This window comes from Cebus imitator, unplaced genomic scaffold, assembly GCF_001604975.1.
Source record: "Cebus imitator isolate Cc_AM_T3 unplaced genomic scaffold, Cebus_imitator-1.0 Scaffold94, whole genome shotgun sequence".
Classification (NCBI taxonomy): domain Eukaryota; kingdom Metazoa; phylum Chordata; class Mammalia; order Primates; family Cebidae; genus Cebus; species Cebus imitator.
Genome location: NW_016107409.1, coordinates 5129260 through 5142111, shown reverse-complemented (window position 1 = coordinate 5142111; position 12852 = coordinate 5129260). Strand labels below are relative to the sequence as shown.

Sequence of the window (12852 nt, the reverse complement as noted above, 5' to 3'; positions counted from 1 at the left end):
AACTCATTTTTCACTGTGAAGTGCTGCTGTCTCTCTAGGCCTTCTTTTAAAAAGCAATTACTCCTTAGAGAGTGAGTCATTAACTCTAGCCCCTTGGTGTGCATGAGGCAACTTGATCCCAGGGTTCTACGCAGGGACTCCTGGGACTCTGAGATGAGCCCTGGGTGTGGGCAAAGGGATTCCAAAAGGCAAGGTGCATTGAAGCCCCCGCATGCACCCCACCCACTTCCTGGCCCCCTGCTTCCAGGTGGACTAGTGCTGTTTTGTTTTTTTTTTTTCTTTTTAATCTAAAGAGATAGATAAGGTTTCACTGTGTTGCCTAGGCTGGAGTTACAAGTGGTGGAATCACAGCTTACTGTGACCTTGACCTCTTGGGCTTGAGCCATCCTCCTGCCTTGGCCTCTGGAGCAGTTAAGACTACAGGCTTCTGTCACCATACCCAGCTGATTTTTTATTTTTTGTAGAAATGAAGTCTCGCTATATTGCCCAGTTTGGTCTCAAACTCCTGAGCTCAAGCAATCCTCCTACCTCAGCCTCCCAAAATGTTGGGATTATAGACATGAGCCACTGTGCCCAGCCTAGTTCTTAAAGCAGAGATGCTTCTAAAGGCAAATCCACTCTAGTCTTTCTCTCCCTGCTCCCTTGACTAACCCAGGACCGAGACTCAGTTGATTCTCAGGTCTTCAGTCCACTGGTGAGCTGGCAAGGCTGCTGAGTATTTCGGGTGAGTCTTACTTCAAGCACACCGAGTGTGCAGGTGGGTGATCTGGGTTTTGGTTGTGGTCCAACCACTTGATGTGTGACCTTGAAAAGATTAGTGTCTTAGAACCTCTATTCTTTTAGTTTATTGAGGATACTAATGAGGATTAACCTGAGACTCAAATGAAAGAGCCCTTCAGGAACTATGAAGTTCAAATACACACAGTTGTTACCATTTTCTATTCCCAATTCTTGGTTGTTAGTTTGCTCCTTTTTCTCCAGTTCTTCACATATGGATATGGAAAGGCCTTTTGGGGGAGCACCATAGATGGAAGATAATAATACATTTCCAATGCTTTGTCCTAAAGGTTCCTAGGAACCAACATAAAAACTCCCATCTGGGATCACTTATTCATAATACAGTCTTGTGTGCAGTGAAAATAACCTGAAGTCAGTCCCAGTGTGGCTCAGGTAACTTGGCACAACCAGAAGGCAAAGGTGATGTCTGCAGGAGCCCTAAGGTCCTGTGAATGTTAGTTATACTCTTTGTGAGGTTTTGTTTGTTGATCTGGAGCACCTGTGATGCTACACAAATGCTTTCGAAGTGGTTGAGTCCCGAAAACCAGGAGAGGACCTGTGGCTTCTAAAGGCATCAGACTTGGAGCCAAGGGTGTCTTAAGTTCTGGGAAGGGGGTTGGGGATACAGTGAGGAGCTAAGACCGCCAGTCTCTCCAAGCGCAGACCCACCAGCCTCAGGTGTTCCTGGGCATCTGTGTGATTGGAGTGGGGGTGGGGGCAGGTGGCTGGTGCCCTGCCAGGGCGTCTGAGAGCCCAAAGAACAAGCAGGCCCCAACCCTTTCCTTGAGACTGTAGCATCTGACAGGTGCCTCCATCTGTGGTGACATTTCTGCCCCTCTCAGGGCTCTGATGGAATGCAGTCTCTGCCCCAGTGGCCCAGCGATTACTGTGTGACCAGAGTGGCCTCTGTTATTTAACCTTCCATCAACTGGCACCTCCCTTCTGGTGTGTGGGCTGCAGGTTGGCCACAAAAGTGGCTGGAGAATTGACCCAGTTGTTGGGGGGAGGGTGCTGTGTTTCGGGATCAATTATTTTTGGTGGAGAAAAGATTTCGGATGGCCAGCCAGGGCAATTTGCCTGATACTAAGTAGTCATTTGGAGGCCCGCCAGGACGCAGCTGAGGGGGTGAAGTGCAGGAACGGGTGCAGAGAGTGGGCTCTCATGAGGATGCACTGGGGATGGGGTGCCTGGCATCTGCAGTGTCTGGAGAGCAGCCAGAGGGAGGGACGAATGTGACGAAAAGGAGCTAGAAGAGGTCCTCCTGGGAAGGCTTAAAGGTGTCCACCTTAGAACAGAAAAGACAAAGTTGACTAAACATGCTGACTTTCTTCAGAGACATGAGACAGGTCTACAGGAAAATGTTGGTGAATTGTTCTAACAACCAGGTAAGTGAGAGCAGCCTGCGTGGAGGCCGTATAGATTTCTGTCGCTGTTTCGTTCGCACTACAACAGGGTGCCGAATACATACTGGAGCCGTGGACACGGCTGTGTGCTGAATGGGACCGTCAGAGCATTTTAGAAAGTAAGGGAAGGAAAGAGAGCCTCCCAGGTTTGTAAGCGATGGCCAGCCCCCCAGGTCAGAGGTCCTGGGTGCCGCCCTCTGAGTTCTTTGCCTTTGATGCTGAATCCTGGTTCTGCTTTTTGCATGATATGAAAGAACTGCACCCTAGGGAGGGACTGATGGGTTTTATAACTTGATAATAAAACTCTCCGAGGAGGGAGTGCCCTCCCAGAGATGGGAGATTAATTTTATGTTCTCTTTTCCCTGTTGCTTTTCCTCCCCATCCCCCATCGTGCCTATTCTTGTCTGCTATTTGCTCAACAGAAGGCAAAGGGGTTTTTAAGAAATCACCAAAAATCTGAGGACTTTGATTCCAGAGCAGGAAAAGATGGCACAGCCTGGGAACAAGGCGACAAGAGCCCATCACAGGAAGGTGGGCCTCTGACCACTCTCCTGAGCCCCAGCGTCAACCTGAGCGCTCAGCACAGGATGACGCCGCTAGTCCAGCCTCCAGCCGTGCGGAGGAGACACCATCTCCTCATGCCTGGGTAGCCCAGCTTTGACCTTGAGTTCCTGGGAAGGTGTCAGAGTCTGGCTGGTCTGAAATGTGATCCATCTCTGAGTGGGGCCCCTTCCCCAAGCTGCTAACTACACACGTTCAGGTTTAGCTTGCTCTGAAATAGACTGAAAAGAGAAACAAGAAATGATTCTCACGCTAAGCCTCTCAACCCCAACAGTCTGCTTCATGGTGTTTTGATCCTTTCCAAAGCAGCAGAGAAAGGAATTGGAGGTGACAGGAAAAAACTATTCTGACTAAATCTTAGAAACGTTCTATAAAACAACACCAACAATACAGGACAAACGCCACACCAAGATCTTGAATTACAGGATGTTTACGTAATACAATGCCCATGGCAGACAAAGACTAAATCTCACAAAGTACCTGAGACCAAAAAAAAATAATTAATTAAAAGAAAGGAAGGAAGGAGAATAAAAAGGAGTCTGGAGTCCTGGCGCGGCACTGGGAGGTCCGAGGCGTTTCCTAGGGAGGCTGTGTGGGAGCACCCAGGGCTCCCGGCCTCACATTTCAGCTTCTGAGGGGCGGACCTCCGTCGCGGTGATGGCGATCCCGATGGCAAGGCTGCCGTTGTCAGAGAAGAGCTGTGCCAGCGAGGTGTTGAGGACGAGGCAGTCCCCGTCGGTAATCACCGAGTCCACGCACTCAAGGACAGACCGGGGCGTGGCCTCCCACTTCAGACGCCGATGGTTTCTGTTGAGCTCCAGGCGATAGGTGAAGCAGTCGGCCTGGGTGGGGGTCCCAATCAGCATCATGGTGGCAAAGAACTGGGGGTGCCCTTCGTGCCTCTCCTGTTTCCTCAGCACCAACAGAAAATGGTGGCCAAGGCAGGAGTGCATGATGATCCAGTCGGCCGGCGCGGGCAGGTGCATGTCCGTGGCCAGGAAGACGATCTCAGCTCCCTGGAGGATGTCAACGCTGTGGATCTGCCGCAGGTGGGGCACCACCACCTCCAGGCAGCCTTCCCACTGGCAGGAGAACAAGGGGCACAGGCACAGGCAGGGCGTCACCGGGGCAGTGTGCAGCCCCGCCTCCTGGTGGTGGAGGTGGTGGGGGTGGGCATGGTGGCGGAGGTGGTGGTGGTGGCGGTGGTGGCAGTGGTGGTGGGTGAGATGGTGAGGGTGGAAGCTGCCTTGCTCTGGAGCGCTCTGAGTGACGGCGCGCCGAGTGGACACATACTGTAAGGAAAGAGAAGAACGTCAGACGGAGAATGAGGCCTGTCTTTCCCTGGCTGCCACCACTCTGATGTTCAAAGTGTTAAAAGCAGATTCTCCAGTGCAGGCTGAGAAAGGGTCATTTCTAAAAAAAAAAAAAAAAAAAAAAAAAAAAAAAAAAAAAAAAAAAAAAAAAAAAAAAAAAAAACCCAAAAAACAAGGGACAGAGTGGGCACCTTGGGGTGTGGGGTGTTGAGATTCTGAAATCTCAGTCCAAGAAAATGCAGTATTTATGCCTTTCTGGTTCTTTAATAAGATCCACAAGCAAATAGGCAATTTCCCCCTGAAGTAACATGCAGTGGGATGGTCATCAATCATAAAGAACAAAGACAGCTATGGGTTTGTTTTGTTTTTTTTTTTTTTTTTTTTTTTTTTTTTTTTTTTTGCTTTTTTGATATTGTTGATATTTTTGTGCAGGCAATGGAGGTCAATAGACTTTTTTTTCTACTTTGTCATAGTTATTAATTTTAGAACAAAGTTTACATAATGCCCATTTGTCCTTCCAGCGTAGCCTGGGGCTGTCCTGTCTTGGGTGCCCTTCTCTGTGTCCTAAGGCGTCTGGTGGGATACGGAGCTGACGGCGTGAAGTGAGACCAGTCCCTAAGGAGAGAGCCCCCGCTGTGACTCCTGAGACTTCACCACACCAGGCAAATATCTACCCCGTTTCTAGCTCTCTGCCCCAGAGCAGCTTCCCAGGGCCTCACCACTAGGCAGCCTCTACCTGGAGCATCTCCCCACCTTCTGTTCCTCATGGTGATATGCCCACAAGTGCCCCCCAAAACACCAAGAGCTGTGAGGACACCTTCCGATCAGGCGTCTGTGGACATTTATTGAGCATCTGCTGTGGCCAGGTCCTTGCAGGCAGCAGGGATACAGCTGTGAGTACAATAGACACCATGTCTCTCGGTGTGGGTGGCACAGATATTAACACACTTATAATTAATTACAGTTTTGACAGAGGTCCTCCATGTGACATGAAGACTGTGATTCATATTTTTCAGCTTAAGAAACAGGCTTCTGTAATAACGTGACGGAGGCTGCAAAACCGGTAAGTGAAAGACTGGGATTCATTTTCACACCCCCGACTCTGAACACAGAAGCACAGCCCCATCCAGTGATGCCTGCCTTCAGCTCCCTCCTCCATTTCCCGAGTCCTTCTTTTCCGTAATTAGCCTGCATGATCTAGGTCGCGTAGGGGAGGCGGCAGCTCTGCAGTGCACTCCAGGCATGAGTCGCTCACCCTGCAGCCGTTTCCTAGGCTGAACTCAGGTAGGGAGTGTCCCTTCTGCCCTAGCTCTCCAAATACTTTCTGGACTTGAGATGCCTTTGGGCACTTGCCTCCTCGCCCTGTTTCAGTTCATTCCCCAAGTACAGAGGGTACGGGTGAAGGTCACTTGCCACTGTTGTTGCCAGAGTTTCTGTCTACCCTGGCTCCCTGGGGCTAATAGTGAGCCAGCTAGCTTCCTTTCTTTAGGACATTCAGGATGCACACACACAAATATGCACAGTCATGCACGCAATACACATGCATGCACACACACATGCTCATGACACATACCTGCACACACATACCACACAGCGCACTGGGATGGCCAGCCTAGTGATAGAGGTAGCCTGGAGGAGGGAGGGGCCAGATTGGCTCTACTCTGCAGTTGTTAGTTCCATCTGCTAGTTTCTGCATTCTCCCCCGAGAAGTGTGATCTACAGGGGCTCTTCCAGTAGCGCCCTTCCTGCCCCTGGATGGCAGCTGCTGGGCAGTCTGCTGTCCTACATTCTGCAACCCCACCTGGTCCCCCTTTCCCAAGGGAGACAGTGGATCTTCAGCTATGCAGGAACAAGCTGTGTTCCAGAATCCCGCTAGTGATGAGTCTGACTTAACAAGTGATACGCACTATGGAAGGAGGTATGTTTTGAAGATTTCATTTAATTTTTCACAGAAAAGATCAATTTCCTTATTAAAAAATGAAATTAAATCTGGCTTTGTCCTTGCCTGCCTGCTGGTGGCATGGACATTTAGTCATTGGGTTGGGGGGCTTCTCCCTTCTCCTGAGATCATGCAGGAAGCCTGGGGCCCACACCTTTCATCAGCCAGACTCAGGATCCTCCCATGGTCCTTCCACCATCTGCAGGCCCGGTAGGCAGGGAACCTTGTAGGAGATCGCTCAGGGTGGTGGGAAAAATTATAGGAAAGACGCAAACCTCTCAGCCTTCCAAGAAGGTTTACGTTTTTTTCTATAATTTTCCCCACCTCTCTTACCAATCTCCTACACAACCTCTTCTCCTATGCTCAAGAGGACCTGGTCTTGGGCTCTCATGAAAAACCCAAAAGGTCTCCCTCTTCCGGTCTCTGAGAAGGCCCCTCTCTCCCAGTCTTTACAACAAACAAGAGAGAAACATTTTATGTTTTTCTTATAGATGAAGAAACATAGACACAGAGAGAGTGAGTCCCTTGCCCAAGTCACACAGCTCATAAGGGCTGCAGCTGGGAATGGAGCTCAGATTGGTTAATGGTGACAGGTCATACACGGGGAAGATCACAGGCTGGGGTCAAACGACTCTAGTCTGTTTCACTGTTTACATGGACAGCAGCCTTAAGTCAGTTCTCTCATTGGCAAAATATTTATCTCAAGGGCATGTCAGGAGATCAAATGAGAGAATGCCTATAAAACAGCATTACAAACTTTATCAAGTGTCTCCTCGAGAGGGCATTTCCATTTAGATGTGGTTTTGGGTGAAGACTTGGCAGCCTTCCACTTCAGTCTGTGCCTGCCTGTCTCCATTCTGATCAACTTACTTTCACACATGAGCAGCAATTTGGGCTGAGCGCAGGCCACCAGAAAACCGAGAAAACCCTAACCTCACACTTCGCCTGGGGCTGCCAGTCCCAGTCCTGACCTGTGAGAACAGACAGAATGTCCCATCCCCATTTAGAAATGGCCTCTGGGATTTCCCATATTCTTTCCCATTTCTCCATTTTCTTCCCTGGATCCATTTTCCATCTTCTCTGTCCTGAACTGTGCAGGTAATGTCAGCGATGGGAAGTCAAATTAGTAGGGAGGAGTGGGAAGAAATACCTGGATCTCCCTCTCTCCAGTCTCTGACAGTGCCTTGCGTTGGTTAAACCCAAGCAGAAATTACCAGCAAAGGGAACCCAGCAGATGCACTCAGCAAGGTTTGGCTCCCTTTGAAAGTGGTACTGGGTCAGGCAGATGAGTGAAGGTGGGTGAATGGAGATATTTGCACCTGCATGCAAATATATCCATTCCTCATATGTCATGCTGCTGATTTGAACAGGCTGGGGCCCTTGGGCTGTTTTGATGGGGCTTATGGCAGGGGGAGAGAGAGAGATGCCCATAATTAAGCCGTTCAGCATATACGTACACACCACCCATCATGGGTGAGGGGCTGCAAATACTGAACAGAATTAGCTCCTTATTCCTGCCTCACCAGCTCACTTCGATTGTGTGTTTTATAAAACAGTTCAAAAATGCAGGGTGCACCAGGGTCTCTGAGAGCACCAAGCGGGGGAGGTAGCTATTCTAGCCAGTGTGAGGTGACATGTAAACTGATTGAAGCGTAAAGGGTGAATTCTGTAGCAGAACAGGCAAAGGGCTTGCCGACAGGGAGAATGGCAGGTTTGAAGGAGCTGGGTATGAAAGAACGTGGATGTTCAAGAAGTGACAAGAAGTCCCAAGTGGCTGATAGGGAATCTGGTGGAGATGTTGGACCATATTGCCCAGGCCTTGTAAGCCACGCTGAGGCTCCGAGATGGCACCCAGTGCACAGTGCATATTAGCAGGAACATCCAAGAGACCCAGCTGTGTGCTTTAGGGAGCCCCTGTGGGCAGCACGATGCCCTCCCTGCCCAGCAGCAGAACCTGCTGTAAGCTAGTGATCAGAATGGGGCCAGAAGCAAGAATCAACCCTTGTCCAACCAGCAGACCCCCGCAACAGTCATTCCCCCTAGATTCTCCCGATGCTTCCTTGTGGCTTCATATTCCCCTGGCTGTTTTGTTTTTTAATTGCTGCCGTGTTACAAAGCAGCCAAGGGTATAATCCGAAGAGCCTGAAGTGAATAACTATGCAAATAGAGCAGGACATGATATACTCACTGAGACCTGTGCACTTGCTGTCACCCCGGGAAAGTGCTGAGAATAAACGCAACCTTAATTTTTTTTATTTCTTCCTGCTCCATCTTCTGATGCAAAATATGTTTCATTTAAACGATCCTTGGGTGAGTGAGGTCACAGGGCTGCTGGCAGGGAGAAGGGATTCTTTTAATTGGCAAAATGCTAATCGTTTCAGAAAATGAATTCCAATCTTCCCATCTAATACAGTGGATGTGTGAGTAATTACTTTCCTTCACTAAACTGTTAATGCAACATTAGTGATTACACTAATTAAAACTAATGAACTCTTACAGACTGATAAACCCCACAGTCAGTCAATGGATGCCTTCCTTCCATTGGCTGTGTTTAACTCCCCATTTGGAAGACAGATCTTCAATTAACCTTTAGAATAATGCACAAAATTGGGTTTAGCAATGTTAGGCTTTATAGGTTGGACATAATGCTTTCTCTAAGCATTAGTGAGGCCATTTCCACTGAGGGTATAACTGAATTTAAAAACACATTCCTTAATTTGATCAGCCACACTCCCATGGTTGGTAATGGCCTTCCAAATCCTGGCTTCTGAGGGGGAAACCTGGCTCTAGAAATACCACATGACTCTCTGGCACCTGCTCCCTGTGGTCAGCAAGCTCACTGAGGATTAGAGGAATGCTTTTCCTTTCCACTTGCTTACAGGAACACTGTCATGCATTTTAGCTGAAAGAGGATTTTGCGTCCAATTTTGCATGACAGGCACTTGCTTTGAGTTTGCTCATGACCTTATTTGTGAATATTAATTAACTGAAGTCTTTAGTCCTGGGTGAAGCGGGGAAGGCAGCAATGCTATCAGTGTATGTCACACAAAGGGTGAATGAGCAGGTTGGGGTGGAGGGTAGGGTAACATTCCTCCGCAGGCATCAGGGTATTAAGGTAAAGTCCAGGTCTGAGCCAAATTGGGAGTCAGGTCTGCTAGGAAGTGAGAGTAACTGACTACTCCAGAACTGTGCCCTGCACACAAAACTCAGGAGGACTTCAGATGCCTCCAGACAGATAAGAAATAAGTTAAACCAAGAGAGAAAACAACAGTAAGGCTTTTACCACCTGGGATAGGAGCATCTTAATTAGAAAATGTATCCTCCTCCATACAGATTCAGCTTGAGATTCAGCTCTTGCTACATAGTTAGATGAGATCTTCACAGACAGTATGAGCATGTCTGCAATTTCCTTTAAAATACTTTTTTATAGAGAATATGATATAAATCTATCATCTATCTATCTATCCATCCTTTTTGAGAGAGTCTTGCTCTGCCACCCAGGCTGGAGTACAGTGACATCATCTGGGCTCACTGCAACCTCCGCTTCCTGGGTTCAAGTGATTCTCCTGTCCCAGTTTTCCAAGTATCTGGAATTACAGGCACCTGCCACATCTGTCTAATTTTTGTATTTTTACTAGAGACAGGGTTTCACCAGGTTGGCCAGCTGCTCTCAAACTCCTGACTTCAAGTGATCCGCCTGCCTCAACCTCACAAAGTGTTGAGATTACCGGCGTGAGCCACCACACCCGGCCTAAATGTATATATTTTTAAACTATCTCTAGGGCCTGTCAATTACTGAATCAGGAATTCAAACATTAAGGTAATCACCTACCATTTTTTTTGGAAAAGTTCATACCTGAGATAATGACTACACTACAATGGCCTTGATTAGTATCCATAGTTTAGATTCACGTCAGATGCTGCCAGTTAACACTTCCACAGATGTTTTTGTTGGTGAAGTTAGTAGTTTGTTAATCGGCATAACAGATGCTGGAAATGGGCCTACTAGATGAAATGAGTGGTTTTAGAGCTGTGAAAATTAGTTAAAAGTGCAGAGAGATTTCTTACTTTATGAATGGGCCTTGAAAGCTGGTTCCCTAAATATCCTCATGTTCAGCTGCTCAGTCAGGACTTCTGGTGCTCTGATGCCATTTCTTAACTGTATTGGAATCTTGCCTCTGAAATACTGCTGCATACAAATTTTCTTTACTGGTGATCAAAATTATGTAACTTGAGTGTGGAGACACTGGTTAGTACACACAGAAGCCTTAAGTCTTGACCTATCTATGCCATTGATTAGCTAGAAAAGAGGCTAATATAGGCTGTGACTTTGAAAAGATGATAACTTTGTGAACAAAACTGTTTAAAACCAAGACTTATGGGTGCAAAATAATGAAAAGGGTCCATACAGATGTCTTCATGGACACCGGTCCTATGATCTCAAAAGCCTTCTGACCAAGCTGGTCCTCTTATAAATGCATTTGTCAGACACAAGGGAAGGAATAGATGGATGACACTGAAAAAATAAAATATGTCCCTGAGATTCCAGGGCCCTTTAGTTTCCAGATCCTTGCCCTTGGCTGACAAGCGTTAGCTGATTTATTCATGAATATTTTCCTGCTTGCTGAGTGCCTTCAGGACAGGGACTAATTTTTCGTGTGTCCTTACTGCTAGTACAGTGCCCGACATGCAATGTATGCTTGCCACATATTCATAGCACACATGGATGCATCAGTAACAGCTTCCAATATGAGAGTCACACTGGTTCTGTCCTTTCTATCATTCACATGTGCCAGCCACCGTCCCACTTGGCATTGTCTGAGACAATCAGCTGCTGTAAGACGAGAATGCTGCTTCCCTACCTGACTTGTGAAGTGGTCATGTAACAGTTAAGATCTGCCCAGACAACTCACTACTTACTTCATAGTTACGGCCAGGTACAGAGGCTCATGCCTATAGTCCCAGCACTTTGGGAGGCTGAGATGGGCAGATCGCTTGAGCCCAGGGATTTGAGACCAGCCTGAGCAACACGGCAAGACCTTGTCTCTACAAAGAATACAAAAATTAACCAGGCAGCTGTGGTCCCAGCCACTCAGATACTGAGGTGGACGGATTAGGTTAGCCCAGAGGTTCAGGCTGTGGTGAGCCGAGATCACGCCACTGCACTTCAGCATGGGCACAAGGGAGACCTTGTCTCAAAAAAAGAAAAAAAGAGAGGGGGATCCAAGATGGCCGAGAAGGAGCAGCTCTGGATTGCAGCTCCCAGCGAGAGTGCGGGTGAGTGGACACCACATTTCCAGATGGATTTTTATTGCCCACAGACTAGCAGATTCCTGGGTGGAGGAATGCCATGGGTCTCCAGTGCAGCTGTTTCGGCTGGCGCCTGGGTCTCCACATAAAAACTCACATGGGTCTGGGTGCCATTTCAGGTGGCAACTAGAGCGCCTGGTGGGGAGAGTCACCCATTCAACTGGTAAAAAGGGGACTGAAACAGGGAGCCAGGCCAGGAGATTCCTGGGTGGAAAAGCGCCACGAGCCCCCAGTGCAGCTGTTTCAGCCGGCGCAGCAGATCTCAGCACAAGAACTCACACAAATCTGGGCACCATTTCAATGGGTGACTGGAAGGCCTGGGAGACAGAGTTGCCCATTCAACTGAAAAAAATGGGTCTGAGGCAGGGAGCCAGATAATCAGGCACAGCCAGTCCCACTCCCACAAAGACCAGCAATCTGAAATGCTCTGGATTGAGAGTTTCACAGCAAGCACAGCAAAACCTGTGACGTTCCAGCTGTGGGGAGAGGCATCCGCCATTACCGAGGCAGTCCACCACTACACCAAGGTAGTCCACCACTACCGAGGTAGGCTGCAATTGCTAAGGCAGCCTGCCATTACAGAGAGAGTCCACCATTACAAAGGTAGACCACCATTGCTGAGGCAATTCTAACTATACCCCTATAAACAGGACTGCAAGGAAGTTCACACGGCAGCTGGGTGGAGCCCACAGCAGCTCAGCAATGCCTCTGCTGGCAGACAGTGACTAGGCTGCCTCCTCGCTGGGCAGGGCATCCCTGAAAAAAGGCAGCAGCTCCACGGAAACTTATAAATAAAGCCTTACCTTCAGGGACAGAGCAGCTGGGGGAATAAAAGGCTGATATGAGTTCTACTACAGCAGACTTTAAAGTATCTGCCCAGCAACTCTGAATGGAACAACAGAGCTCACAGCTCAGCACTTGAGCTCCTATAAAGGACAGACTGTCTCCTCAAGCAGCCTCTGACCCCTGTACATCCAGAATCACCTCATAAAGGAGAGCTCAGACTGACATCTGGCGGGTATCCTTCTGGGACAAAGATAGCAGAAGAAAAAACTGGCAGCAACCCTTACTGTTCTGCAGCCACTGCAGGTGATCCCCTGGCAAGCAGGGCCTGGAGTGGACCTCCAGCAGTCCTACAGCAGAGGGGCCTGACTGTTAGAATGAAAACTAAGAAACAGAAGGAAACAGCTTCATCATCAACAAACTGGACATCCATACAGAGACACCATCTGAAAGTCACCAACTACAAAGACTACAGGTAAACAAATCCACAAAGATGGGAAGAAACCAGTGCAAAAAGGATGAAAACACCCAAAACCAGAACACCTCTCCTCCTCCAAGGGATCACAACTCCTTACCAGCAAGGGAACAAGGCTGGAAGGAGAATGAGTCTGATGAATTGACAGAAAGAGGCTTCAGAAAGTGGGTAATAAGAAACTCCTCTGAGCTAAAAGAACATGTTCTAATCCAATGCAAAGAAACTAAGAACCTTGAAAAAAGTTTGATGAAATGCTAACAAGAATAAACAGCTTAGAGAGGAAAATAAATG

The 12852-nt window shown here is 48.1% G+C and overlaps 1 protein-coding gene across 1 annotated transcript; it reads right to left on the bottom strand.

The window, feature by feature from the left end:
• Positions 1-286: 286 nt before the first annotated feature.
• On the bottom strand, positions 287-9390 carry SIAH3 (siah E3 ubiquitin protein ligase family member 3). Its single transcript, XM_017536002.2, has 2 exons — positions 9325-9390; positions 287-4033 (listed from the first exon to the last, which is right to left on the bottom strand). Exons 1-2 carry the CDS (start codon positions 9388-9390, stop codon positions 3359-3361), a joined length of 741 nt encoding a protein of 246 aa, XP_017391491.2. The 3' UTR covers positions 287-3358.
• Between the last annotated feature and the right edge of the window lie 3462 nt (positions 9391-12852).

Excerpts from the sequence above, each read along its gene's own strand:
- SIAH3 (XM_017536002.2), bottom strand. The coding sequence starts at position 9,390 with ATGCTCATACTGTCTGTGAAGATCTCATCTAACTATGTAGCAAGAGCT. Across the intron at positions 4,034-9,324 it reads CTGAATCTCAAGCTGAATCT|TATGTGTCCACTCGGCGCGC; the intron begins GTATGGAGGAGG and ends CTTTCCTTACAG.